The sequence below is a fragment of the Microplitis mediator genome, chromosome 10 (genome assembly GCF_029852145.1).
Source record: "Microplitis mediator isolate UGA2020A chromosome 10, iyMicMedi2.1, whole genome shotgun sequence".
In the NCBI taxonomy this organism is placed as follows: domain Eukaryota; kingdom Metazoa; phylum Arthropoda; class Insecta; order Hymenoptera; family Braconidae; genus Microplitis; species Microplitis mediator.
Window position 1 is genome coordinate 1504138 of NC_079978.1, and position 23820 is coordinate 1527957.

At 28.6% G+C, this 23820-nt stretch overlaps 3 protein-coding genes across 9 annotated transcripts; 1 reads left to right on the top strand and 2 right to left on the bottom strand.

The window, feature by feature from the left end:
* Window positions 1–626: 626 nt before the first annotated feature.
* On the bottom strand, window positions 627–6994 carry LOC130675398 (pyruvate kinase-like). 5 transcript variants are annotated; one of them, XM_057481058.1, is made up of 8 exons: window positions 6732–6994; window positions 4258–4293; window positions 2694–3038; window positions 2426–2612; window positions 1842–2363; window positions 1442–1780; window positions 1105–1362; window positions 627–932 (listed from the first exon to the last, which is right to left on the bottom strand). In XM_057481058.1, the coding sequence occupies exons 2-7, from the start codon at window positions 4282–4284 to the stop codon at window positions 1124–1126; spliced, it is 1659 nt and encodes a 552-aa protein (XP_057337041.1). In that variant the 5' UTR covers window positions 4285–4293; window positions 6732–6994; the 3' UTR covers window positions 627–932; window positions 1105–1123. The 5 variants fall into 5 exon arrangements, with proteins under 5 accessions (XP_057337041.1, XP_057337042.1, XP_057337043.1 ...); XM_057481059.1 differs by lacking the exon at window positions 6732–6994 and adding an exon at window positions 5653–5746; XM_057481060.1 differs by lacking the exon at window positions 4258–4293.
* A 265-nt stretch (window positions 6995–7259) lies between these two features.
* Window positions 7260–9601, top strand: LOC130675400 (probable phosphoserine aminotransferase). The gene is made up of 8 exons (XM_057481061.1): window positions 7260–7459; window positions 7808–7938; window positions 8008–8123; window positions 8220–8381; window positions 8496–8590; window positions 8650–8819; window positions 9037–9297; window positions 9362–9601. Exons 1-8 carry the CDS (start codon window positions 7394–7396, stop codon window positions 9465–9467), a joined length of 1107 nt encoding a protein of 368 aa, XP_057337044.1. The 5' UTR covers window positions 7260–7393; the 3' UTR covers window positions 9468–9601.
* LOC130675401 (guanosine-3',5'-bis(diphosphate) 3'-pyrophosphohydrolase MESH1) lies at window positions 8008–10566 on the bottom strand. 3 transcript variants are annotated; one of them, XM_057481064.1, is made up of 4 exons: window positions 10350–10566; window positions 9952–10283; window positions 9789–9882; window positions 8008–9646 (listed from the first exon to the last, which is right to left on the bottom strand). In XM_057481064.1, exons 1-4 carry the CDS (start codon window positions 10477–10479, stop codon window positions 9624–9626), a joined length of 579 nt encoding a protein of 192 aa, XP_057337047.1. In that variant the 5' UTR covers window positions 10480–10566; the 3' UTR covers window positions 8008–9623. The 3 variants fall into 3 exon arrangements, with proteins under 3 accessions (XP_057337047.1, XP_057337048.1, XP_057337046.1); XM_057481065.1 differs by having other exon boundaries at window positions 8008–9705; XM_057481063.1 differs by having other exon boundaries at window positions 8008–9882.
* Between the last annotated feature and the right edge of the window lie 13254 nt (window positions 10567–23820).

Genomic DNA, 23820 nt, shown 5'->3' on the forward strand with positions numbered 1-23820 from the left:
TTCGGGTCATGAGTGAGATTGAAAAAGATTGAAATGAATTGAAATTTTAGAATCTTTCCGAATCCTTCTCAATACCTAAATTGAAATGATGAAAGATTGAATTCTTTTCAATACTTTCGAATTCCACTTTGGAATTGGAAAGTATTCAAACGATCCAAATTTCAATTCCATTCAATACTTTCCAAAACCGCCGAGGGATTGAAAAGAATTGAAATAATTTTCAATACTTTTCAATTCACTTTTTTAATCAGGGCTGATTAACTATTTTTGAATTTTTATACATTTTAAAAATTATAAATATTATTAAAATGTTAAATAAATTTTTTTATAATCTAATAATAATAATTTAAATAAAAAAAAATCATAATTTTTTATTTTGACAGCCCAAAAATAACGGATAAAATTTCCGCGTTCATCAAAAATTTACAGAGTTAAGAAAAAATTTAAATCCAATGGTTCAAAAAATTTTTGTAATTAAAATGCCATCTCTTATCAAATTAAAGTTACTTTGATGAAAGAATAATTTACCGACAGATAGCAACTGACAGAATTTGTGAATGGGAGTGGAAAAAAAATTTTTTTAGGTTTTTTCAACAATAATAATTTGTAATAAAAATACATATCAGTTATTTGTGATCATAATTTATTGATATTCATCAGTAGAACACTATACAATGTTTATTAAATTGTTACAATTATGTGCTCTGCTTTTATGAACACACTATTTTGACAGTAAAATAATACTGAATCTAAAACAGCAACTTGATAAACATTACTTTTAATGCAGTTATTAAATTAAATTATTTATTATCAGAAAGTTAACTCGACGTGGCAGATCATAAATTAGTTTCTATTTTTTTTATTTTTATCTTCTTATTCTTGAAATCTCTTCTTTGTTAATTAATCCTGCTTTCACTCTTCAATCAACGTTTCTGTAAATAAACATAACAATAATAATTATAATAAAGTCAACTAAAAAAATTATTTACCAAAAGAATAAATGGTTTAGTACAAAAAAAAAATAATAATAATAATAATAATAATAATAGGAATTACATGCGATTAAAGTTAGTATTGAATAGAGTTGTTAGTAGGATACATTACTGGATCATGCATTAAATAGTTAAGAAAGGTTTTCATAGGAGTCATCATCGCTGACTATTGGACTTGGTGTATGGACAAAAGTTAAATCCTCGTCTACGTACACAATACGAAGTGTATTTGTGTAACCGGAGCCTTGTTGCCATCCAGTTACTACAATAACAGTGTCACCGGTCTTGAGGAACCCACGGCTTTTACCGAATTTCATACCGTACTGAACACGGTTATCAACATCCTTCAACCAATCAGACACTGGTGCTTCTAAAAATATTAAAATATTTACCGTTATAACAATAAAGTTGAATTTTTATTTATACTATTGTATTTATGATTAAATTACCAGTATGAAGAAGGGGCAAAATTCCACGATACAAATGCGCTTGACGTGCGACTTGGTGGAACCGAGTGACGGCAATTGTTGGACAACGTGGCCGGTACTTAGAGATAAGATGCGCTGATCGACCGCTTGTTGTCAGTACGATTATTGCAGTAGCCAAACATTTAGCAGATGCCTCGACTGCAGCAATAGCTACTGCATGTGTAGCATCAATTGGTGCTAATGCTTTTGAGGACAAGTCAGCAAACAGCTGGTTATGCCAAATAGCGGCCTCAGCTTCTTTACAAATATTAGCCATTGTGCGAACACATTCAAGAGGATAGTCTCCTTTGGCTGTCTCTCCTATAAATGTTAATTTATATTAAAGATTTTTTTATTAAATATAAATATTATTTAATATTACCTGAAAGCATGACACAGTCAGCGCCATCAAGTACAGCATTTGCAACATCTGAAGTTTCAGCTCTTGTGGCACGTGGTTTTTTTACCATAGACTCCAACATTTGAGTAGCGCAGATAACGGGTTTTCCGACCTTGTTACATCTGCTGATCATACACTTTTGTGCAAGGAAGACCTTTTCAGGTGGAATTTCAATACCCAAATCACCACGAGCTACCATAATACCATCAGAAGCCTCAATTATTTCATCTAGATTTGTCATACCCTGTTGATTCTCAATCTTTGAGATAATTTTTATGTTCTTTCCTTTTTCACCCAAAATACCACGAATTTCAGTCAATGCATCGGCATTACGAATAAATGAAGCAAATATCATGTCGACTTCTTGATCAACACCAAACTGTAAATCGGACTTGTCTTTTTCAGATACTGCTGGAAGATCTACAGGCACTCCAGGAAGATTAACACCTTTACGTGAACCCAACATTCCACCATTTTCTACCTTGGTTATAATTCCATCAGCAGCTAAATTATAAAAAATAATAAATTAATTATTATAAAAGGGGCATTGTTTTAAAAATACTTACCAAGTTCAGTGACAATCAAAGAAATAAGACCGTCATCAACAAAGACACGATTACCAACTTTCAAAACCTTTGTAATATTTACGTAATCAACCCAAACAATTTCAGCGTTGCCTTTTTCCAGGTAAGCTTTGTCTGTTGTAAATTTAAATGTTTGTCCTTTCTTCAATTCAACTTCAGCTGAACCACCCTAATTTGTAATAATTAACCATTCATATTATTTGCATTTAAATATATAAATAAATAAACAAATAGTTATTATAATACGTACTCCTTCAAGAAGACCAGTACGAATTTCAGGTCCCTTAGTATCCAAAGCAATAGCTACTGGAACATTCATCTTGTTGCGTTCGGATAAATTTTTCTGTGCCTGTCTGACATTGGCAATTGTCTCAGCATGATATTCATGAGAACCATGAGAAAAATTCATTCTAGCAATATTCATACCAGTCTCAATCATCTTTTCCAGCATCTCGACAGACCGTGATACCGGTCCGATGGTGCAAATAATTCCTGAGAGACGATAAAAAGGTGCCGGGGAATCAATTTCCAGCTTGCAAATGTGGTCCAAATGATTTTGGGCATTTTGTACTCGTAAACCAGATCCTCCCTCCATCTGTAATATTTTATTTTATTTTTAAAATAATCGTCAGTTAATTATTTAATCAAGTACATGTTCAACTCAGCAGCAGTTTTGTTACTGAAAATAAATAATTTTAAAAAAATAAAATAAAAGTATAATTAAAATACGCAGGCAGATTCTAAAACAGTACAAAACTATGCAACTAGATATAATACCATAATGACAGTGGCCTTATAACACTAAGTACTTGTGAAATAAAAATCTCAGTGCTTAAAAAGTATGACCTCAAGTACTCTTAACAAGATTAACTTTTTTAAATATTTAGTAATTATTTACATAATTAAATTGAACATTTTAGTTGATATTTATAACACAGTATCTTTTATTACGTAATTATATTGTTTTTTTTTTTGTTAGCTCAAGATTATTAATTATTTAATAAGCTAATTAAATCTTTTTATTGGATTAATTAAAGTTGGCGCGTGTCTTAAGCATTTTGTAACAGCCTTTCATCATAACAATAATAATATATGTTATCGAGAGCAATTAGTACTGATAAAATTATGTATATAATATAAATTAATATTTATTATCATTAATTACTTAAATTATTTATTTTTTTTTTTGTTTTATCTGTAAATTATTTAAATTCAATTATTTTTATTAAAGATAATAAATAATATTGTGTATACATTTAAATTATTTACGAATTTGAATGTATTTAAATAATGAAGGCTAGTGTCAAGGATAACAAAAATAGAATATTAGTTAAATACATCTCTAAGACTACGTAACTAAAATGATTACATAAAAATAGAGCAAAGCACAATACACTACACACTACACACTAAATTTTAATAGATAATTACTTTTATGATCCTGAAGTTAGCAGAGAATCAGTAATTTTTGGATTTTTTTTTCGACAAATCAATTTCAAAAAAACAAAAAATAAAAATATGCACATATAGAAAATTAAAAAAACTACAGGTGCAATTTTTTAAAATATATTTTTTTTGCAGTTTATCGTCTAAAAAAAAATTCAAAATTTATTAGACGTCTGCTAACTTCAGTATCATTTACTTTTAATCAAACACCATTCAAAAATAAAAAACAAAAAAGATAAATTATATTTAAATAAAAAGGAAAGCACTACAAATTTTGTAAGATAAATAAAATAAATACTAAAAACTATAATAAGAAAGAAAAAATAAAAAAACTGTGATATTAGACACTTGAATTTTGACAAGGATACCTTATCATCAGCAGTAATCCAGACCATTTTGACGGGCTGCGAGAATAAAGGGTAAAAATATAAATTTATTAATAAAGATTTTTTTTTAATTTTATATAAACAGTATCGATTGTAATGTTGAAATGAAAATGTAACTGATTGTGAGCAATGGACTCGTTGTTGTATTTGTTGAGTTAAATTATTATCAGGATGACACCTAAGTAGACGGTTTAAGATAACGGCTACGGTTTTATGACACGACAAGCTTATTCGCATTAAGATGACAGTGATAATCGTCAGCAAAATTATACTGACGAATTTGCACCTTGGCTACACTACCAGACATCAGGATATAAATATTCTTTTATAGTTAACAAACGAACCGTTGGTATAGCAACCAATCATTCTACTCATAGTCTTCATGTCTTATGACACAGAAACAATATCAATATAAAACAATTACTTGTAGCCAAATTTTATTTTATTTTTTTAGGAAAAAAATTTTTTTGGCCAGTTATTGACTGACATTTTCTTTATTTTTAAAATATTTTTGTTATTTATTTTTAAAGTGACGTAATACCGGCGTCTGCGCATTTTATCTATGATATTTAATAATAATTATAATAATAATTCAATAATTTCATTATTAATAAATAAATTTATAAAAATTATAATTGTTTTTGCAATTTTATAGTGAACAGTAAAAAAAAAATATATATTTATTTAATGTTTAAAATATTGATTAAATAGTATTGTAAAAAAAAAAAACGTAAATAAATAAAAATTTCAAGGCCAATAATTACAAAACGTAATACAATGACGTTTTATGAAAAATAATAATTATGGTAATATTGGCAAAGCCAATGATTTATTATCATCGATTATTCGATGCATCACTATTTAATCTCTTTAAAATTTATAAATAGAAGAAAAATTGTAATCTACAGACCGTAGATCTACTGATATAAGTAAAATAATAATATTTTATGAGTGTGAATGTAGCAGACATCAGACAAATTTAAAATTATAAACAAATAGAGTAAATAATTAAAAAAACAATGATTATAAAAAATGCACTTATTAATTTTTAAATTTTTTAAACGCGAATTTTTTTCAAATGTAATTTTATTAATTATTTACTCTATTTATTTATAATTTTAAATTTGTCTGATGTCTGGTACATTCACACTCATTAATATTTTTCAACTAGAAGGATCTAAAAGAGACACAATGGCCACGAAATAAATTTCAATGACAAAAGCCGGTGACCGTTACTCTCTTTCTGTAAAAACTCAGATTAATATCTCACCGGTAAAAAATTTAATTGTTTAATTGATAACTAATAAATTAGCTGGTACTGATAAAACGAGTCCAATGTCACGTAGACACTTTCTATTATATTAAAAGTTCACTTACAACAGGAAATTTAAAAATATAAAATTTAAATTTAAATTTATTTTGTGGTTTATTGGTTGACTGACGTAAGAACGATGAAAAAGAGACAAGAATTTTAGTATGACTTAATATATGACTAGTAACTGAAATGACACTAAACAAGTCAAGTCTAGTTTACAATAAAGCTTACAATGTCCTCAAGATATATACGTATATATTTAGATAAAGAGATATAATGGATATAATATATACTTGTAACTATTAACAATTGTAGTTTGTATTAAAATACACGTACGTTTTTTTTTTCTGTACAGTTTAGTCGTTGGACATGTAAAATAAAAATGGAAGTATATTTCAGACATGCGCGAATCCACGTGCTGGTTTATCAACTTTGACTTTTTTTTATATATAAAATAAAATTTTTTTTATGATCACTTTTAATATTTAAAATATATTGTATTATTGTAGAAATTTCTTAGATTTGCTTGACAATCGAGTTAGTAAATTTTATTCCATTTAAATATTTATTTGAATTACGTCATTTTAAAAATATATATTAAAAATAGGTTTAATTAAAATTATAAATTTATTTGATTATTGATGACCTTGAATAATTATCGATTTATTACTTTCCGGATGTGGATAAAAATCGTACGATTACGCAATGATAAATCCATGCTTTGCTGTCAAGTTCATATCACAGTGAGCTACTTTTTATTTTTATTTTTTAAATTATTATTATTATTATTATTATTATTAGTAGTTAATTTATAAGATGACCGGTAGCATAGTTTAAATATTAATCCTTATTAAATAAATAAATAATTAGTATGTAAATGATGCATTTTGTAAATTATGATATAATAAATGATACTGAAGTTAGCAGACGTCTAATAATTTTTGGATTTTATTTTAGACAGTAAATTATAAGAAAAAAAAAATTTGAAAAAATTGCACCTGTAGTTTTTTAAATTCTCTACATGTGCATATTTTTATTTTTGTTTTTTTTCTGATTGATTTATTGAAAAAAAAATCCAAAATTTTTTAATCATCTGCTAACTTCAGGATCATTATAATAATTATAAATTAAATAAAATTACCTTGATTTATAGAATTGGAACTAATATAAGTAAATTATGATGTGGATGGTGGTATTGGATGACTGAACTGGTTGAAATGGGTTCAATCTCGTTCAGTAGATTCGGTCAAACTAACCAGGGAGAGCAGCAGCAGCAGCAGGGATTGACGTTACACTCGAGGACAGTGAAGGTCAACTTATACTACTTATAGTGCACGACTTAAACTCAATATGCCGGTTAGCTTTCTGGCTCTTCTAATGTCCCGGTCCCGGTTGTCATCAACATTCATGAGAAGCAGCTTGTCAACTCACGGCGGCTTACCACGGGCACGATCGATACGCGGGCTCATAAACTGAAACCGCGGCAGCTGGGAGAACTTTTAAATCCTCCATCACTTGACATTACGACGCGATCTATCTGCAATGATCTAGAGTTTCAGCGATGCTCGATCGATAGATCATTCATTTTATATTTAATTATCTGGCTTATCAACCTCATTGATACATTTAAAATAAAAAAATAACGAGTTTAAAAATTATGATATTGATACTGTGGAGGTGGAAGAGATCAAGAAACCGGGTACTCGACTCTGGGTATTTATTATCGATCATTCCTGGATCTGTCTCAGTTTCTGTCTTACGATCTCATCTCCCATACGGTTAAAAAATTAATAAACTTAAAATATGAGTAAAGATCAGAAAAAAGTTGTGATGAATTTTGGTGCTGGACCTGGTAAACTTCCTGAAGAGGTAATAATTTTATTTTTTTTTATTTTCAAATAACAATCAAACAGTAGACACATGGATTAAACAAAAATTTATAACCGGTTTTAAATTTATTAAACGTGCGGTTCAAGATTATATTCAAATCTTATCGTGTTTTGCAATATTTTAAATAGCATTTATGCAATAATTTGTCTCGTCTGATTTAAAAAAACATCTGGGTACTAAAATTAGTTTTTTTTATCTTATATTTATATTTAGAGTCATATATCTGTTTAATAATTTTTTATGTTCTCATTCCGGAATCAAAAGACCGCTGAACTTTAAGCCATTAATATTTTTTAAAAATTATTTAAATATAATTTATTAATTTAGGTCCTCAAAGAGGCACAAAATGAATTTATGAATTTTAATGATACTGGAATAAGTATTTTGGAGCTGAGTCATAGATCCGGAGACTATGCTAAAGTAAATCAGAATGCACAAGATTGTCTTCGAGAACTTTTGTAAGATTATTTAGTTTTTATTTATTAAATTTATATGTACTGTAAATTATCTAAATAATTAATTTTCAGAAACATTCCAAGCAATTATAAAATTTTGTTCATGCAAGGCGGAGGAACTGGTCTCTTTGCTGCAGTGCCTCTCAACCTCATGAGTAAGACAGGAACGGCCGATTATATTGTAACTGGTATTTATTATCTAATTTAATTCAATTTAAAAAAATTATTTTCATTAATAGTATTAATTGATGTAAATTGTTTTTTTTTTTTTCTCTTTTTTTCAGGTTCTTGGTCTTCGAAAGCTGCCAAAGAAGCTGAAAAATATGGCAAAGTAAATATTGTCCATAAAAAAATGAGTAAATATACTGGAATACCAGATGTATCGACGTGGAATCTTGATCCAAATGCTTCGTACTTGTATTACTGTGCCAACGAAACGATTCACGGTTAATATTTATTTTAGCAATCTCTGATAAATATTATACCAATTATTTATTAAATATAAATCAGTTATCAGTTTTACAAACTTAAATTAATTATATACATATATATTTTTTAAGGAGTTGAATTTGATTTTGTACCTGAAACAAATGGAGTTCCTGTTGTTGCCGACATGTCTTCAAATATTCTTACCCGTAAATTTGACGTTTCTAAGGTAATTTGAATAAATTATTTGAATTATAAATTCAGAGAATATAATTTAAATAATTTTAGTTTGGAATAATTTATGCTGGAGCTCAAAAAAATTTCGGACCGTCCGGAGTGACTGTTGTTATTGTCCGTGAAGATCTTTTGGGCAATCCTATGACAGTGTGCCCGTCTGTCCTTGATTTTACAGTCGCAGCACAAAATAATTCAATCTACAACACCCCACCAACCTTCCAGTAAGTCGACTTGAATTAAATGACCCAGTCGATAGCTCTTGAGATTATAAAATTGTTACGCAATCAGTGTCATACGACCACCAATGGTCTTTTATCAGATAATAAGTATGACGCTCATTGATTAAATTTTATTGAAAACAGATTTCACCACAAGATTTTTAACATTTTACTAAATTTAAAAAAACAAGATATTGATAATTATTTATTATTTTATCAGAGTTTACTTTATCGGACGTGTATTTGAATGGATTAAAAGAAATGGGGGAGTAGAAGGAATGGAAGAACGTGCTATAAAAAAGAGTAAACTTATTTATGATGTTATTGAAAAGTCTAATGGATTTTACTCGTGTCCAATTGAACCTAAAGCTAGAAGTCGCATGAACTTGCCATTTAGAATCGGCAACGACAACGAAGAGTTGGAGAAAGAATTTCTTGCGGGTGCCAGTAAACTCGGAATGCTTCAACTTAAAGGCCATAGGTGAGCTATAAAAATAATTTAATTTTAATTTTAATAATAATTATTTAATATGTTGTATTGATAGATCCGTTGGAGGAATACGAGCATCTTTATACAATGCAGTTACTTTTGAAGAAGCCAAAGCACTTGCTGACTATATGGAAAAATTCCATAAAACTCATGGCAAATAAAAATAATTGATATCACACTCGTTTTATACAACAACACACTCCATATTTTATTAAAAAATTATCAATAATGTTATTTTATATACAGGTTACTTTTGTCAAGAGTTAATAAAGCATAATTTTTATTATAAAAAATACCTTTTCAACCAAAAATTTTCTTCACCAGATAACCTCAGAGTAGTCTTTATTTATTTTATTTGTTTTTTCATCATCATGATCGCCACGGATCACCAGGATCACCCTTAAATTGTTAAATAAATAATCAACTCTGAAAAGGTGATTTTAAGAAAATTGAATTTAAATACTTTATGGCCAACTGAATACCATTTATTTTAGGTTGTTGAGCAACTATCCCATCAAATATCGTCTCCAATCTTTCATTTGTTCCTCGACATCCTTGAATAACTTCTTTGGACCACTAAAAAACAAAATTAACCATAGTCATAAATTAAAATAAACTAATATTTAAATTTGAAAGATATGTTACCTGAAAATAATTATAGACACGAGTGGAAGTCCATCCGATCGGCGTGGATCTTTGGAGATCCCGGAGGTTGTAAATTTTGTCGGCTAGTTTAACAAGTTTAGCTTCGTGACTTATGTGGGGTGTGTGGACGACCTGCAAACGTTTACGCTCTTGACTAGGCAGTGATTTGTCATCGGTTACTTCCGATACTATTGACTTAATTTTTTCACCAAATTCACGCTCTATTTCTTCCATTGTTGTTTCAGTATCCTCAACAGTATCGTGCAATAATGCTGCTACAATAACATTTGGATCATAAACTTTACCTTCTTCAGTTAAAATACTGGCAACCCCTAAACAAATTAAAAATTATTATTTTCAAATAATTTAACGTCAATGAATTGATAAACAATAGATACCTATTGGATGATTTATATATGGAGTTTGTTCTAAATCATGTCGTCGCTGGTTTTTGTGTTTTTTAGCAGCAAAATTAGTGCATCTAATTATTAATGATAATAATTCATCCTTTGATAATTCATTAGACATTTTTAAAATCACAACCAAAGAGTTTTGTTCACAACGTGGTTTATGAGGTTCAAGAGCGGGATCACTAATTGACACTGACCCAGTGCTGCCAGAACGTGGGATGTTTCTACCCCTTCCAGAGCGCCTCGTGCGCGGTGCACACACGCAACTTTGTCAATCGGTGTGTCGGGAAACCGAATGAAGCCGAGAGAAACCGAGCGCTGTAGACAAGCGGAGGAGAAATGTTACTCCCACCATGCGTCATTTCGTACCCGCTCAGAGTTGCGTGTTCAAATCCGCACTCGAATTTGATTTTTTTTTTTTTTAATTATTTTTTAACGCAATTAATTTTTAAATATTTATCTGTTCAAATATTTTAATTAATTGATAATTAAAAATTTTTTGACAAATTTCAATGGCTGTAAAATAGATAAATAAATATTGAAACATAATCCTCTCATTATACTTTTATTTAATAATAAATTTTAGATTATTAATTTTAATTTTAATTAATAATTATTATTAAAAGCTATTAATTATTAATATTAGTTATTATTTTTAACTGTTACTTGAAGTTTCAAATACGATTTTTATACAAGCTGTTACACCCGACTGTTATACTGACGCTATAGACGTGCGTTAGTATTTTGGTTTCGGGAGCTTCAAGTCGTGAGTTCGCGACCACGACTAAGCAAATTTTTTTTTTTTTTTTAAACTAATTAATAATCAATTAATTTCTAATTATCTTTAACTAATTTTTACAAAAAATGCATAATTCCAGATATTCAAAGAAAAAATATGTATGGTATTTCTCTGGGATTTCTATAGGATTTCTATTCCAGAGAAATACTATACATCGAATATTCAGAGAAAAAATATGTATGGTATTTCTATGGGATTTCTATGTGATTTCTATTCCAGAGAAATACTATACATCGGATATTCAGAGAAAAAATATGTATGGCATTTCTATGGGATTTCTATGTGATTTCTATTCCAGAGAAATACTATACATCGAATATTCAGAAAAAAAATATGTATGGTATTTCTATGGGATTTCTATGTGATTTCTATTCCAGAGAAATACTATACATCGGATATTCAGAGAAAAAATATGTATGGTATTTCTATGGGATTTCTATGTGATTTCTATTCCAGAGAAATACTATACATCGGATATTCAGAGAAAAAATATGTATGGTATTTCTATGGGATTTCTATGTGATTTCTATTCCAGAGAAATACTATACATCGAATATTCAGAGAAAAAATATGTATGGTATTTCTATGGGATTTCTATGTGATTTCTATTCCAGAGAAATACTATACATCGGATATTCAGAGAAAAAATATGTATGGCATTTCTATGGGATTTCTATGTGATTTCTATTCCAGAGAAATACTATACATCGAATATTCAGAAAAAAAATATGTATGGTATTTCTATGGGATTTCTATGTGATTTCTATTCCAGAGAAATACTATACATCGGATATTCAGAGAAAAAATATGTATGGTATTTCTATGGGATTTCTATGTGATTTCTATTCCAGAGAAATACTATACATCGGATATTCAGAGAAAAAATATGTATGGTATTTCTATGGGATTTCTATGTGATTTCTATTCCAGAGAAATACTATACATCGGATATTCAGAGAAAAAATATGTATGGTATTTCTATGGGATTTCTATGTGATTTCTATTCCAGAGAAATACTATACATCGAATATTCAGAGAAAAAATATGTATGGTATTTCTATGGGATTTCTATGTGATTTCTATTCCAGAGAAATACTATACATCGGATATTCAGAGAAAAAATATGTATGGTATTTCTATGGGATTTCTATGTGATTTCTATTCCAGAGAAATACTATACATCGAATATTCAGAGAAAAAATATGTATGGTATTTCTATGGGATTTCTATGTGATTTCTATTCCAGAGAAATACTATACATCGGATATTCAGAGAAAAAATATGTATGGTATTTCTATGGGATTTCTATGTGATTTCTATTCCAGAGAAATACTATACATCGGATATTCAGAGAAAAAATATGTATGGTATTTCTATGGGATTTCTATGTGATTTCTATTCCAGAGAAATACTATACATCGGATATTCAGAGAAAAAATATGTATGGTATTTCTATGGGATTTCTATGTGATTTCTATTCCAGAGAAATACTATACATCGGATATTCAGAGAAAAAATATGTATGGTATTTCTATGGGATTTCTATGTGATTCCTATTCCAGAGAAATACTATACATCGGATATTCAGAGAAAAAATATGTATGGTATTTCTATGGGATTTCTATGTGATTTCTATTCCAGAGAAATACTATACATCGGATATTCAGAGAAAAAATATGTATGGCATTTCTATGGGATTTCTATGTGATTTCTATTCCAGAGAAATACTATACATCGAATATTCAGAGAAAAAATATGTATGGTATTTCTATGGGATTTCTATGTGATTTCTATTCCAGAGAAATACTATACATCGGATATTCAGAGAAAAAATATGTATGGTATTTCTATGGGATTTCTATGTGATTTCTATTCCAGAGAAGTACTATACATCGGATATTCAGAGAAAAAATATGTATGGTATTTCTATGGGATTTCTATGTGATTTCTATTCCAGAGAAATACTATACATCGGATATTCAGAGAAAAAATATGTATGGTATTTCTATGGGATTTCTATGTGATTTCTATTCCAGAGAAATACTATACATCGGATATTCAGAGAAAAAATATGTATGGTATTTCTATGGGATTTCTATGTGATTTCTATTCCAGAGAAATACTATACATCGAATATTCAGAGAAAAAATATGTATGGTATTTCTATGGGATTTCTATGTGATTTCTATTCCAGAGAAATACTATACATCGGATATTCAGAGAAAAAATATGTATGGTATTTCTATGGGATTTCTATGTGATTTCTATTCCAGAGAAATACTATACATCGAATATTCAGAGAAAAAATATGTATGGTATTTCTATGGGATTTCTATGTGATTTCTATTCCAGAGAAATACTATACATCGGATATTCAGAGAAAAAATATGTATGGTATTTCTATGGGATTTCTATGTGATTTCTATTCCAGAGAAATACTATACATCGGATATTCAGAGAAAAAATATGTATGGTATTTCTATGGGATTTCTATGTGATTTCTATTCCAGAGAAATACTATACATCGGATATTCAGAGAAAAAATATGTATGGTATTTCTATGGGATTTCTATGTGATTTCTATTCCAGAGAAATACTATACATCGAATATTCAGAGAAAAAATATGTATGGTATTTCTATGGGATTTCTATGTGATTTCTATTCCAGAGAAATACTATACATCGAATATTCAGAGAAAAAATATGTATGGTATTTCTATGGGATTTCTATGTGATTTCTATTCCAGAGAAATACTATACATCGAATATTCAGAGAAAAAATATGTATGGTATTTCTATGGGATTTCTATGTGATTTCTATTCCAGAGAAATACTATACATCGGATATTCAGAGAAAAAATATGTATGGTATTTCTATGGGATTTCTATGTGATTTCTATTCCAGAGAAATACTATACATCGGATATTCAGAGAAAAAATATGTATGGTATTTCTATGGGATTTCTATGTGATGTCTATTCCAGAGAAATACTATACATCGGATATTCAGAGAAAAAATATGTATGGTATTTCTATGGGATTTCTATGTGATTTCTATTCCAGAGAAATACTATACATCGAATATTCAGAGAAAAAATATGTATGGTATTTCTATGGGATTTCTATGTGATTTCTATTCCAGAGAAATACTATACATCGGATATTCAGAGAAAAAATATGTATGGTATTTCTATGGGATTTCTATGTGATTTCTATTCCAGAGAAATACTATACATCGAATATTCAGAGAAAAAATATGTATGGTATTTCTATGGGATTTCTATGTGATTTCTATTCCAGAGAAATACTATACATCGGATATTCAGAGAAAAAATATGTATGGTATTTCTATGGGATTTCTATGTGATTTCTATTCCAGAGAAATACTATACATCGGATATTCAGAGAAAAAATATGTATGGTATTTCTATGGGATTTCTATGTGATTTCTATTCCAGAGAAATACTATACATCGGATATTCAGAGAAAAAATATGTATGGTATTTCTATGGGATTTCTATGTGATTTCTATTCCAGAGAAATACTATACATCGGATATTCAGAGAAAAAATATGTATGGTATTTCTATGGGATTTCTATGTGATTTCTATTCCAGAGAAATACTATACATCGAATATTCAGAGAAAAAATATGTATGGTATTTCTATGGGATTTCTATGTGATTTCTATTCCAGAGAAATACTATACATCGAATATTCAGAGAAAAAATATGTATGGTATTTCTATGGGATTTCTATGTGATTTCTATTCCAGAGAAATACTATACATCGAATATTCAGAGAAAAAATATGTATGGTATTTCTATGGGATTTCTATGTGATTTCTATTCCAGAGAAATACTATACATCGGATATTCAGAGAAAAAATATGTATGGTATTTCTATGGGATTTCTATGTGATTTCTATTCCAGAGAAATACTATACATCGGATATTCAGAGAAAAAATATGTATGGTATTTCTATGGGATTTCTATGTGATGTCTATTCCAGAGAAATACTATACATCGGATATTCAGAGAAAAAATATGTATGGTATTTCTATGGGATTTCTATGTGATTTCTATTCCAGAGAAATACTATACATCGAATATTCAGAGAAAAAATATGTATGGTATTTCTATGGGATTTCTATGTGATTTCTATTCCAGAGAAATACTATACATCGGATATTCAGAGAAAAAATATGTATGGTATTTCTATGGGATTTCTATGTGATTTCTATTCCAGAGAAATACTATACATCGAATATTCAGAGAAAAAATATGTATGGTATTTCTATGGGATTTCTATGTGATTTCTATTCCAGAGAAATACTATACATCGGATATTCAGAGAAAAAATATGTATGGTATTTCTATGGGATTTCTATGTGATTTCTATTCCAGAGAAATACTATACATCGAATATTCAGAGAAAAAATATGTATGGTATTTCTATGGGATTTCTATGTGATTTCTATTCCAGAGAAATACTATACATCGGATATTCAGAGAAAAAATATGTATGGTATTTCTATGGGATTTCTATGTGATTTCTATTCCAGAGAAATACTATACATCGGATATTCAGAGAAAAAATATGTATGGTATTTCTATGGGATTTCTATGTGATTTCTATTCCAGAGAAATACTATACATCGAATATTCAGAGAAAAAATATGTATGGTATTTCTATGGGATTTCTATGTGATTTCTATTCCAGAGAAATACTATACATCGAATATTCAGAGAAAAAATATGTATGGTATTTCTATGGGATTTCTATGTGATTTCTATTCCAGAGAAATACTATACATCGAATATTCAGAGAAAAAATATGTATGGTATTTCTATGGGATTTCTATGTGATTTCTATTCCAGAGAAATACTATACATCGGATATTCAGAGAAAAAATATGTATGGTATTTCTATGGGATTTCTATGTGATTTCTATTCCAGAGAAATACTATACATCGAATATTCAGAGAAAAAATATGTATGGTATTTCTATGGGATTTCTATGTGATTTCTATTCCAGAGAAATACTATACATCGAATATTCAGAGAAAAAATATGTATGGTATTTCTATGGGATTTCTATGTGATTTCTATTCCAGAGAAATACTATACATCGGATATTCAGAGAAAAAATATGTATGGTATTTCTATGGGATTTCTATGTGATTTCTATTCCAGAGAAATACTATACATCGAATATTCAGAGAAAAAATATGTATGGTATTTCTATGGGATTTCTATGTGATTTCTATTCCAGAGAAATACTATACATCGGATATTCAGAGAAAAAATATGTATGGTATTTCTATGGGATTTCTATGTGATTTCTATTCCAGAGAAATACTATACATCGGATATTCAGAGAAAAAATATGTATGGTATTTCTATGGGATTTCTATGTGATTTCTATTCCAGAGAAATACTATACATCGAATATTCAGAGAAAAAATATGTATGGTATTTCTATGGGATTTCTATGTGATTTCTATTCCAGAGAAATACTATACATCGGATATTCAGAGAAAAAATATGTATGGTATTTCTATGGGATTTCTATGTGATTTCTATTCCAGAGAAATACTATACATCGGATATTCAGAGAAAAAATATGTATGGTATTTCTATGGGATTTCTATGTGATTTCTATTCCAGAGAAATACTATACATCGGATATTCAGAGAAAAAATATGTATGGTATTTCTATGGGATTTCTATGTGATTTCTATTCCAGAGAAATACTATACATCGATATTCAGAGAAAAAATATGTATGGTATTTCTATGGGATTTCTATGTGATTTCTATTCCAGAGAAATACTATACATCGGATATTCAGAGAAAAAATATGTATGGTATTTCTATGGGATTTCTATGTGATTTCTATTCCAGAGAAATACTATACATCGAATATTCAGAGAAAAAATATGTATGGTATTTCTATGGGATTTCTATGTGATTTCTATTCCAGAGAAATACTATACATCGGATATTCAGAGAAAAAATATGTATGGTATTTCTATGGGATTTCTATGTGATTTCTATTCCAGAGAAATACTATACATCGGATATTCAGAGAAAAAATATGTATGGTATTTCTATGGGATTTCTATGTGATTTCTATTCCAGAGAAATACTATACATCGGATATTCAGAGAAAAAATATGTATGGTATTTCTATGGGATTTCTATGTGATTTCTATTCCAGAGAAATACTATACATCGGATATTCAGAGAAAAAATATGTATGGTATTTCTATGGGATTTCTATGTGATTTCTATTCCAGAGAAATACTATACATCGGATATTCAGAGAAAAAATATGTATGGTATTTCTATGGGATTTCTATGTGATTTCTATTCCAGAGAAATACTATACATCGGATATTCAGAGAAAAAATATGTATGGTATTTCTATGGGATTTCTATGTGATTTCTATTCCAGAGAAATACTATACATCGGATATTCAGAGAAAAAATATGTATGGTATTTCTATGGGATTTCTATGTGATTTCTATTCCAGAGAAATACTATACATCGAATATTCAGAGAAAAAATATGTATGGTATTTCTATGGGATTTCTATGTGATTTCTATTCCAGAGAAATACTATACATCGGATATTCAGAGAAAAAATATGTATGGTATTTCTATGGGATTTCTATGTGATTTCTATTCCAGAGAAATACTATACATCGAATATTCAGAGAAAAAATATGTATGGTATTTCTATGGGATTTCTATGTGATTTCTATTCCAGAGAAATACTATACATCGGATATTCAGAGAAAAAATATGTATGGTATTTCTATGGGATTTCTATGTGATTTCTATTCCAGAGAAATACTATACATCGAATATTCAGAGAAAAAATATGTATGGTATTTCTATGGGATTTCTATGTGATTTCTATTCCAGAGAAATACTATACATCGGATATTCAGAGAAAAAATATGTATGGTATTTCTATGGGATTTCTATGTGATTTCTATTCCAGAGAAATACTATACATCGGATATTCAGAGAAAAAATATGTATGGTATTTCTATGGGATTTCTATGTGATTTCTATTCCAGAGAAATACTATACATCGGATATTCAGAGAAAAAATATGTATGGTATTTCTATGGGATTTCTATGTGATTTCTATTCCAGAGAAATACTATACATCGAATATTCAGAGAAAAAATATGTATGGTATTTCTATGGGATTTCTATGTGATTTCTATTCCAGAGAAATACTATACATCGAATATTCAGAGAAAAAATATGTATGGTATTTCTATGGGATTTCTATGTGATTTCTATTCCAGAGAAATACTATACATCGAATATTCAGAGAAAAAATATGTATGGTATTTCTATGGGATTTCTATGTGATTTCTATTCCAGAGAAATACTATACATCGATATTCAGAGAAAAAATATGTATGGTATTTCTATGGGATTTCTATGTGATTTCTATTCCAGAGAAATACTATACATCGGATATTCAGAGAAAAAATATGTATGGTATTTCTATGGGATTTCTATGTGATTTCTATTCCAGAGAAATACTATACATCGAATATTCAGAGAAAAAATATGTATGGTATTTCTATGGGATTTCTATGTGATTTCTATTCCAGAGAAATACTATACATCGAATATTCAGAGAAAAAATATGTATGGTATTTCTATGGGATTTCTATGTGATTTCTATTCCAGAGAAATACTATACATCGGATATTCAGAGAAAAAATATGTATGGTATTTCTATGGGATTTCTATGTGATTTCTATTCCAGAGAAATACTATACATCGATATTCAGAGAAAAAATATGTATGGTATTTCTATGGGATTTCTATGTGATTTCTATTCCAGAGAAATACTATACATCGATATTCAGAGAAAAAATATGTATGGTATTTCTATGGGATTTCTATGTGATTTCTATTCCAGAGAAATACTATACATCGGATATTCAGAGAAAAAATATGTATGGTATTTCTATGGGATTTCTATGTGATTTCTATTCCAGAGAAATACTATACATCGATATTCAGAGAAAAAATATGTATGGTATTTCTATGGGATTTCTATGTGATTTCTATTCCAGAGAAATACTATACATCGATATTCAGAGAAAAAATATGTATGGTATTTCTATGGGATTTCTATGTGATTTCTATTCCAGAGAAATACTATACATCGGATATTCAGAGAAAAAATATGTATGGTATTTCTATGGGATTTCTATGTGATTTCTATTCCAGAGAAATACTATACATCGAATATTCAGAGAAAAAATATGTATGGTATTTCTATGGGATTTCTATGTGATTTCTATTCCAGAGAAATACTATACATCGAATATTCAGAGAAAAAATATGTATGGTATTTCTATGGGATTTCTATGTGATTTCTATTCCAGAGAAATACTATACATCGGATATTCAGAGAAAAAATATGTATGGTATTTCTATGGGATTTCTATGTGATTTCTATTCCAGAGAAATACTATACATCGAATATTCAGAGAAAAAATATGTATGGTATTTCTATGGGATTTCTATGTGATTTCTATTCCAGAGAAATACTATACATCGGATATTCAGAGAAAAAATATGTATGGTATTTCTATGGGATTTCTATGTGATTTCTATTCCAGAGAAATACTATACATCGGATATTCAGAGAAAAAATATGTATGGTATTTCTATGGGATTTCTATGTGATTTCTATTCCAGAGAAATACTATACATCGAATATTCAGAGAAAAAATATGTATGGTATTTCTATGGGATTTCTATGTGATTTCTATTCCAGAGAAATACTATACATCGAATATTCAGAGAAAAAATATGTATGGTATTTCTATGGGATTTCTATGTGATTTCTATTCCAGAGAAATACTATACATCGGATATTCAGAGAAAAAATATGTATGGTATTTCTATGGGATTTCTATGTGATTTCTATTCCAGAGAAATACTATACATCGAATATTCAGAGAAAAAATATGTATGGTATTTCTATGGGATTTCTATGTGATTTCTATTCCAGAGAAATACTATACATCGAATATTCAGAGAAAAAATATGTATGGTATTTCTATGGGATTTCTATGTGATTTCTATTCCAGAGAAATACTATACATCGGATATTCAGAGAAAAAATATGTATGGTATTTCTATGGGATTTCTATGTGATTTCTATTCCAGAGAAATACTATACATCGGATATTCAGAGAAAAAATATGTATGGTATTTCTATGGGATTTCTATGTGATTTCTATTCCAGAGAAATACTATACATCGGATATTCAGAGAAAAAATATGTATGGTATTTCTATGGGATTTCTATGTGATTTCTATTCCAGAGAAATACTATACATCGGATATTCAGAGAAAAAATATGTATGGTATTTCTATGGGATTTCTATGTGATTTCTATTCCAGAGAAATACTATACATCGGATATTCAGAGAAAAAATATGTATGGTATTTCTATGGGATTTCTATGTGATTTCTATTCCAGAGAAATACTATACATCGAATATTCAGAGAAAAAATATGTATGGTATTTCTATGGGATTTCTATGTGATTTCTATTCCAGAGAAATACTATACATCGAATATTCAGAGAAAAAATATGTATGGTATTTCTATGGGATTTCTATGTGATTTCTATTCCAGAGAAATACTATACATCGGATATTCAGAGAAAAAATATGTATGGTATTTCTATGGGATTTCTATGTGATTTCTATTCCAGAGAAATACTATACATCGAATATTCAGAGAAAAAATATGTATGGTATTTCTATGGGATTTCTATGTGATTTCTATTCCAGAGAAATACTATACATCGAATATTCAGAGAAAAAATATGTATGGTATTTCTATGGGATTTCTATGTGATTTCTATTCCAGAGAAATACTATACATCGAATATTCAGAGAAAAAATATGTATGGTATTTCTATGGGATTTCTATGTGATTTCTATTCCAGAGAAATACTATACATCGAATATTCAGAGAAAAAATATGTATGGTATTTCTATGGGATTTCTATGTGATTTCTATTCCAGAGAAATACTATACATCGAATATTCAGAGAAAAAATATGTATGGTATTTCTATGGGATTTCTATGTGATTTCTATTCCAGAGAAATACTATACATCGGAATATTCAGAGAAAAAATATGTATGGTATTTCTATGGGATTTCTATGTGATTTCTATTCCAGAGAAATACTATACATCGAATATTCAGAGAAAAAATATGTATGGTATTTCTATGGGATTTCTATGTGATTTCTATTCCAGAGAAATACTATACATCGAATATTCAGAGAAAAAATATGTATGGTATTTCTATGGGATTTCTATGTGATTTCTATTCCAGAGAAATACTATACATCGAATATTCAGAGAAAAAATATGTATGGTATTTCTATGGGATTTCTATGTGATTTCTATTCCAGAGAAATACTATACATCGGATATTCAGAGAAAAAATATGTATGGTATTTCTATGGGATTTCTATGTGATTTCTATTCCAGAGAAATACTATACATCGGATATTCAGAGAAAAAATATGTATGGTATTTCTATGGGATTTCTATGTGATTTCTATTCCAGAGAAATACTATACATCGATATTCAGAGAAAAAATATGTATGGTATTTCTATGGGATTTCTATGTGATTTCTATTCCAGAGAAATACTATACATCGAATATTCAGAGAAAAAATATGTATGGTATTTCTATGGGATTTCTATGTGATTTCTATTCCAGAGAAATACTATACATCGATATTCAGAGAAAAAATATGTATGGTATTTCTATGGGATTTCTATGTGATTTCTATTCCAGAGAAATACTATACATCGATATTCAGAGAAAAAATATGTATGGTATTTCTATGGGATTTCTATGTGATTTCTATTCCAGAGAAATACTATACATCGAATATTCAGAGAAAAAATATGTATGGTATTTCTATGGGATTTCTATGTGATTTCTATTCCAGAGAAATACTATACATCGAATATTCAGAGAAAAAATATGTATGGTATTTCTATGGGATTTCTATGTGATTTCTATTCCAGAGAAATACTATACATCGGATATTCAGAGAAAAAATATGTATGGTATTTCTATGGGATTTCTATGTGATTTCTATTCCAGAGAAATACTATACATCGAATATTCAGAGAAAAAATATGTATGGTATTTCTATGGATTTCTATGTGATTTCTATTCCAGAGAAATACTATACATCGGATATTCAGAGAAAAAATATGTATGGTATTTCTATGGGATTTCTATGTGATTTCTATTCCAGAGAAATACTATACATCGGATATTCAGAGAAAAAATATGTATGGTATTTCTATGGGATTTCTATGTGATTTCTATTCCAGAGAAATACTATACATCGGATATTCAGAGAAAAAATATGTATGGTATTTCTATGGGATTTCTATGTGATTTCTATTCCAGAGAAATACTATACATCGGATATTCAGAGAAAAAATATGTATGGTATTTCTATGGGATTTCTATGTGATTTCTATTCCAGAGAAATACTATACATCGGATATTCAGAGAAAAAATATGTATGGTATTTCTATGGGATTTCTATGTGATTTCTATTCCAGAGAAATACTATACATCGGATATTCAGAGAAAAAATATGTATGGTATTTCTATGGGATTTCTATGTGATTTCTATTCCAGAGAAATACTATACATCGGATATTCAGAGAAAAAATATGTATGGTATTTCTATGGGATTTCTATGTGATTTCTATTCCAGAGAAATACTATACATCGGATATTCAGAGAAAAAATATGTATGGTATTTCTATGGGATTTCTATGTGATTTCTATTCCAGAGAAATACTATACATCGGATATTCAGAGAAAAAATATGTATGGTATTTCTATGGGATTTCTATGTGATTTCTATTCCAGAGAAATACTATACATCGGATATTCAGAGAAAAAATATGTATGGTATTTCTATGGGATTTCTATGTGATTTCTATTCCAGAGAAATACTATACATCGGATATTCAGAGAAAAAATATGTATGGTATTTCTATGGGATTTCTATGTGATTTCTATTCCAGAGAAATACTATACATCGGATATTCAGAGAAAAAATATGTATGGTATTTCTATGGGATTTCTATGTGATTTCTATTCCAGAGAAATACTATACATCGGATATTCAGAGAAAAAATATGTATGGTATTTCTATGGGATTTCTATGTGATTTTCTATTCCAGAGAAATACTATACATCGAATATTCAGAGAAAAAATATGTATGGTATTTCTATGGGATTTCTATGTGATTTCTATTCCAGAGAAATACTATACATCGGATATTCAGAGAAAAAATATGTATGGTATTTCTATGGGATTTCTATGTGATTTCTATTCCAGAGAAATACTATACATCGGATATTCAGAGAAAAATATGTATGGTATTTCTATGGGATTTCTATGTGATTTCTATTCCAGAGAAATACTATACATCGGATATTCAGAGAAAAAATATGTATGGTATTTCTATGGGATTTCTATGTGATTTCTATTCCAGAGAAATACTATACATCGGATATTCAGAGAAAAAATATGTATGGTATT

Excerpts from the sequence above, each read along its gene's own strand:
- LOC130675398 (XM_057481056.1), bottom strand. The coding sequence starts at position 4,512 with ATGCGAATAAGCTTGTCGTGTCATAAAACCGTAGCCGTTATCTTAAAC. Across the intron at positions 2,613-2,693 it reads GTACTGGTCTTCTTGAAGGA|GGTGGTTCAGCTGAAGTTGA; the intron begins GTACGTATTATA and ends ATTACAAATTAG. Across the intron at positions 2,364-2,425 it reads TTTGATTGTCACTGAACTTG|CTGCTGATGGAATTATAACC; the intron begins GTAAGTATTTTT and ends TTTATAATTTAG.
- LOC130675400 (XM_057481061.1), top strand. The coding sequence starts at position 7,394 with ATGAGTAAAGATCAGAAAAAAGTTGTGATGAATTTTGGTGCTGGACCT. Across the intron at positions 7,939-8,007 it reads GATTGTCTTCGAGAACTTTT|AAACATTCCAAGCAATTATA; the intron begins GTAAGATTATTT and ends ATTAATTTTCAG. Across the intron at positions 8,591-8,649 it reads GTAAATTTGACGTTTCTAAG|TTTGGAATAATTTATGCTGG; the intron begins GTAATTTGAATA and ends AAATAATTTTAG.
- LOC130675401 (XM_057481063.1), bottom strand. The coding sequence starts at position 10,479 with ATGTCTAATGAATTATCAAAGGATGAATTATTATCATTAATAATTAGA. Across the intron at positions 10,284-10,349 it reads ATATATAAATCATCCAATAG|GGGTTGCCAGTATTTTAACT; the intron begins GTATCTATTGTT and ends TAATTTGTTTAG. Across the intron at positions 9,883-9,951 it reads GTGTCTATAATTATTTTCAG|TGGTCCAAAGAAGTTATTCA; the intron begins GTAACATATCTT and ends TTTGTTTTTTAG.